At 39.1% G+C, this 5,260-nt stretch overlaps 1 protein-coding gene and 3 non-coding genes across 4 annotated transcripts; all 4 read right to left on the bottom strand.

Moving 5' to 3' along the window:
* Window positions 1-123: 123 nt before the first annotated feature.
* On the bottom strand, window positions 124-4,483 carry rpl7 (ribosomal protein L7). Its single transcript, XM_085172085.1, has 7 exons — window positions 4,399-4,483; window positions 3,794-3,893; window positions 3,533-3,699; window positions 2,974-3,111; window positions 1,291-1,400; window positions 549-764; window positions 124-239 (listed from the first exon to the last, which is right to left on the bottom strand). Exons 1-6 carry the CDS (start codon window positions 4,410-4,412, stop codon window positions 556-558), a joined length of 738 nt encoding a protein of 245 aa, XP_085028211.1. The 5' UTR covers window positions 4,413-4,483; the 3' UTR covers window positions 124-239; window positions 549-555.
* LOC146511336 (small nucleolar SNORD12/SNORD106) lies at window positions 411-503 on the bottom strand. Its single transcript, XR_014876271.1, has one exon. It is a non-coding gene; the product is annotated as a small nucleolar SNORD12/SNORD106 (small nucleolar RNA).
* LOC146511335 (small nucleolar SNORD12/SNORD106) lies at window positions 1,131-1,223 on the bottom strand. Its single transcript, XR_014876272.1, has one exon. It is a non-coding gene; the product is annotated as a small nucleolar SNORD12/SNORD106 (small nucleolar RNA).
* On the bottom strand, window positions 2,790-2,881 carry LOC146511334 (small nucleolar SNORD12/SNORD106). Its single transcript, XR_014876270.1, has one exon. It is a non-coding gene; the product is annotated as a small nucleolar SNORD12/SNORD106 (small nucleolar RNA).
* Window positions 4,484-5,260: the final 777 nt, after the last annotated feature.

The raw sequence follows: 5,260 nt of genomic DNA, 5'->3' as shown, positions 1-5,260 counted from the left end.
GCGTGTGTCCTTGAGAACTACCCAATTTATGTAGTTAACTCCCTGGGTGGATATTATATTAACGCTGGCTAACGCTGGATATTATATTCTAATATATTAAGTAGTAATGTACACAACCACACCCACACCTAAATACCAAACAACCTGCATGATTCATAACACATTTACACATTAATGACAGGACCAGGAAGGTTTTTTCCTCCAAATTTTTATTGTACATTTTGAGTCCTTTTGAAAACCTGGGGGAAGAAAATAAGACAATGAGGTAAGAATTTTGATGTTATATAAAGTCTCAGGAACACATCTTTAATAAAAAATAGATAGCATTCAACATGTATCCATGTTTGGATTTAAATATATTTTCAAAGAGAAAGATCTCCCAGTCTGTGATTTAAAGCTCAATGACTAAAGATGTGGTTTCAGACAATGTTGGCTTATTAACAAGTGGTTTTCACCATAGTCGATAAGATGGGGAAAAAAGAATATGCATCATTAACCACATCGAATCAGTCTACTTTCAAAACCTGCAAAATATCACTGAAACTCACCACGACTTTAGTTCATCCTCCTGATCAGTCTGTTGATCTGATCCTCCCTGTTGCCGGCATCTCCTCCCTCCACGAAGTGTGTGGTCTTCTTGTTCATGCCGCCGCGTGGGGACGACAGCTTGAAGGGCCACATGAAGTTGTTGGCGGGCTTGAAGTTCTTTCCAACTGTGTAAATCTCATGGATGAGGTCCTCAACACAGATGATGCCATATTTGCCTACAGATGAAAAGCGTTTAATAAATTGAACTGCGAGCCAGCTTTAGCATTTAAGTGTTTCATTTCAAAATTTTAAAAGCGAAGGACTGATTAAACCAATAGAGGTAATCCAAGAATGAAATTGCTTGGAGCAACTCATGCTTTTCTTCTTTTAATTTAGACAACAAGACTCATTTCCAGATGTGCTTGCTGCCATTTGAAGCACTGATGTTTTCAATCTTTTCAGGCACAAAGTAAAACTCTTCGAGCTTGATAAGCAAGCCTCATCTTTCCATTTCATGTTCCAAAACGTCTGACCAACAAATACAGTACAAGCCAAGAATTATCAACTACAAATCTCTCTTTGGTAAAGTCCTGTTAGGTTGGCATGTGGCTTCAGACTTAACTGGCAAAGTTTTCAACCTTTTTTTCACCAAAGTCGATAAGACGGGGAAAAAAGTGTACATCATTAACCACATCAACCGCCAACCATTTACCTAAAAGGTATACTACAAACATTTTCAACGGCACTGTAACATTTCCATACCGAGGGACTTCTCCACCAAAGCGTTGTCTGTGAGGGCAATGCGCTGTTTCCTGATCTTGCCGTACCCACGTTTGTAGACGAGCTCGCGCACAGACTTCAGGTTGGGATATCTAGGGGGGGAAAAAAAGCAAAGGTTACAGTTTTGAAAGGAGCACAAATCAATGATGTTAATGTGTGTTAATTTATAAAGAAGTAGGATTATAAATACTCATTTTTGTTTTATTTAGCTCAAAAGATACTTTAAATTTCAAGCATACCTGAAAAACACTTGTTTAGTAAATCTAAGTAATTTGAGTTCTTCTAATGAGTTCAATTTAAGTGGCATTTACAAAATATTAAAATATGAAGCCCAAAACATTAAGAGCTCAGATTTCATCTCTTCAAACCTGGCACTTTCATGTCTAAGCAGTGGTGGACAATTTGCCAAAAAAAGATTATGTACATCATTGTTTTGGGGAAGAAGCATGATCTACAATCTGAATGGCAATTCTCCCCACAGATTTAGTAAAACTCATTGCATTAACGTTACAGATTGCCTGGATACTAAACCTGACAGTTCAAATTTAGGCTCAAGACTCAACTGACCAATCTGAGGATCCTGTTTTAATCTAATTGGCATGATTGAATGGTAACAATTCAAATTTCTGCAGCTTTGAAGCTTCTTTCAAGATATTGTGCCACTGTGTAATGCATCTATGGGGTTGTTCTGTGTTATAACCACCATAATCCTGCTTTGCTAAGATCTTATGAAGGAAAAAGTTTAGTTTTAAATATTAAATCTACACAATTCCTCCCAAATGCAGATGTGCCAAATTAACGCAGTCAACAACATGCAAAAAATGTTAAGTCAACTAAATACAAAGTTAAATACAGTTAAATACAAAGCATTACACAGTGGCAGGTGATGGTGTTTCTTGGACTCCATCATAATATAAAGAAATATCAGTAACCTAATACAACATTGGGAACAATATTGCATCTACCAATACAGATCAAGTTATCTGCATTAAAAGTGTCACTTAGACACATCCAAACAAGACTGACATAAATGACTGGACAGGAGTAATCCCAACCAGCTATATAAATAACAAAAATGGAAGTCTTAAGGTGACCAAAAAGCAAACACTACAAGTCTAACCTACAGTGTACTCCTGTGCCAAGTAACACACACTTCCACAGGGCTGTTGTAGTGAAGATCAGGTAAATTCTTCCATTACAGCAGCACACAGCAATGTCAAACACACAGAGCACCAACATTTCCATTGGGTCTTTATCAAGACATTAAAGCTTTGTGAAATATAGCCAAGCATTTACTGTGTTTAGTTTGACACTGGCTTATTTTTATATAAACTGTTTAACAGTACTTTAATGTGTTGATTTCAAGTGTCAGTGAATGACCACTGTAGTAAATGCCAGGTTACAAAAGTTTCTGGCTGCATCATTACAGTATGAAGCCAACACACTCACATTTGTCAACACACTGGCACCTACCACTATGGAATGTGGTTTCAGACAAAACTGGCTTAGTTTCAGTCAGTAATCACCATGGTCGATAAGATGGGGAAAAAAGTTCAGCATCATTAACCACATTCCAAGTGTATCACCTATTTAGAGATGTGCTAATACCCCCCACCATCACTTCTTATTTCTGAACAGCAGGTTTCAGAGTGACACAGTCCTTACCCCCAAGCAATGTAAGGCTCTGCAATTCTGAGCATGTTGATTGAAGCCTTGTTCAGCTTGACAAAGACACCATTGAAGATCTGGCGCAGACGGAGCAGCTGCAGAACTTTGCGGACCTTGGGGCTCACACCGTTGATGCTGAAAACAAACAAAAAAAAGTATGTTGTGATTACGGTTTGGACTTACCATCAAAGTACAACTTCCTAATTAAGCTGCTTAGAGTGGTTTCAGAACATTATTGGCTTTTTATTACAAATGTGTATCAGCAGAGTCGATAAGTCGGGGAAAGAGCATGCATCATTAACCACTCAACTGTATTTATCCACAAGGACTGGCTTAATCATTCAATAAAAATGACTTCTCAATAGCAACTGAATTAACAAGCAACTGAGCAGCTAAACACAACGTAGTAATGTATGAGGCTCAGCTGCTGGACATCCTCTCATGCCACATGAGAGGATGTCCAGCAGCCTGCACTGCCTGCACAACACCTTACAACTGATTGTGCAGTTCTTTTAAGCCAGATACAGAGGAATCCCAAGCAGTGCGCATCACTCACCCTCTGATCCTGATGACAAAGGCCAGTTTGGGCTCAGCTGGCACATAGAAGTTTCCCACTTTGCGAGCCATACGGCCCATACGTATCTCACGCCTGTACATCTGCCTGTACTCCTTGTGGTACTTCTCAGCCCTCTTGTAGATCAGTTTCCTGGTCACCTTGCGGACCTGAATGCAAAAGGGAAAACAAAGCAGTTCAAAGCTCTATCCGATATCTCCATCCATACGGGAATACTTCTGTCTGCACAAAGCTTCACTTTACCTTTTTCTCAGCCAGCAGCTTCTTGACACGCATGGCCTTCATGGCCGCGTAGGCCTTTCGCCTTTTCAAAAGGCTCTCAGGGACCGCCGGAACCTTTTTTCTGTTTAAACGTTAAAAAAAAAAAGATGCTGTAAGGAAAAAATCCGAGGCGAGATGGGGGGCAAGATACCTGAACACATGTACATCGCTCAACAGAAACGATGACTGAATCATGGGGGCTGCTAGCTCGCCAGTCTGTCACTTGCCGGCTTCCACACAGGTAAATACTACTTCATACAATAGCTTTCGAGACTTGAGAGGTTTAACAGCATAAACTCAAAGGTTGCAGAAATAGCTGACTATTATTTTAGTTCTAATTTTTTAACCACAAGAACTGGACACTTGTAAAATCCACAGATGCTAAAGAGACAGCCATGTTGAACTCGGCTATATGGACTCAGTTATTATAAAGTACCCTTAACAACAGTAATAATCACCATCTGTAACAATACTGCTATTATTCTATCATACATGAACTAAATAGCTTATTCGCGTTGTAAAATTAACAGCAGAGGCTAGTTTAATGCTGGATGTGATTAGATTTTAACACAGAGGGAAACACTCACTCTGCGTCCGCCATTGCGATCACCGAGAAAGAGGCTTTTTCATTTGCGCATGTGCGGGATAAAAGCGTTAGGACCTCTGCGGAGCGTCCTTCCGACTGCCTGATGGATAAATTATAGCGACGTATTCAAAACTAAAGTTAAGCAAAACCCGCTGTAATAATGCTCTTGGATAAATGCTTCCTTAAATTTATAGGTTAATATGTCAACAACTATTTTCTAAGACTGCTGCAAGGAATATTATTGTAATAACAAACGTTTTAAAGGTAAGACAACGTTATAATACGTATTCTGGTGTAGAACTACCTGGCCTTATTTTAATACATTATTTTATATTGTTTCTTTTTTTTCTTTTCGTTTTTTAATTAATCTAAACGCTACTTTGCCCGACTTCCGTGCTACAGGTGGCGTTATGCAGCCATCTGACCAGCAGAGGGCACAAACACTTCATTTTGCAAAGCACGATCAGCGAGCGCCTGTAGCGTTGAACCTCCCGCCCAGCACTTTGCTTCAGGCTGTATAACAGACACTGTTCTGTCCCAGGAGGTTATGAAAAAAATCATAAAATGATATAGACTCGATTGAAGGCCACTTATTTGTTCATTTATTTATTTTTATTTTACAGGCAAAATGCAAGACACAAGTTTTAATTTAATTGTGAAACGTCGCCCAAATGGAGCTTTGCCATTAGTCAGCTTCTCAATTTGACTGTTCCAGTGCAGGTAGTTTTATATTAAAAATGTTGCCTTGTATTAAACGAGCCAGCGTTAGAGCCCATCAATCATTTAATACTCTTGAAAAAGCAGAGTGCCTTTTTTATCTGTAATTTTCTTGCCTTTTTGGGCACATTGTTACATTTGGAGAG

Source organism: Neolamprologus multifasciatus, chromosome 9, assembly GCF_963576455.1.
Source record: "Neolamprologus multifasciatus chromosome 9, fNeoMul1.2, whole genome shotgun sequence".
Classification (NCBI taxonomy): domain Eukaryota; kingdom Metazoa; phylum Chordata; class Actinopteri; order Cichliformes; family Cichlidae; genus Neolamprologus; species Neolamprologus multifasciatus.
Note: the sequence above shows the minus strand (reverse complement) of the source record. Positions and strands in the feature narration are given on the sequence as shown.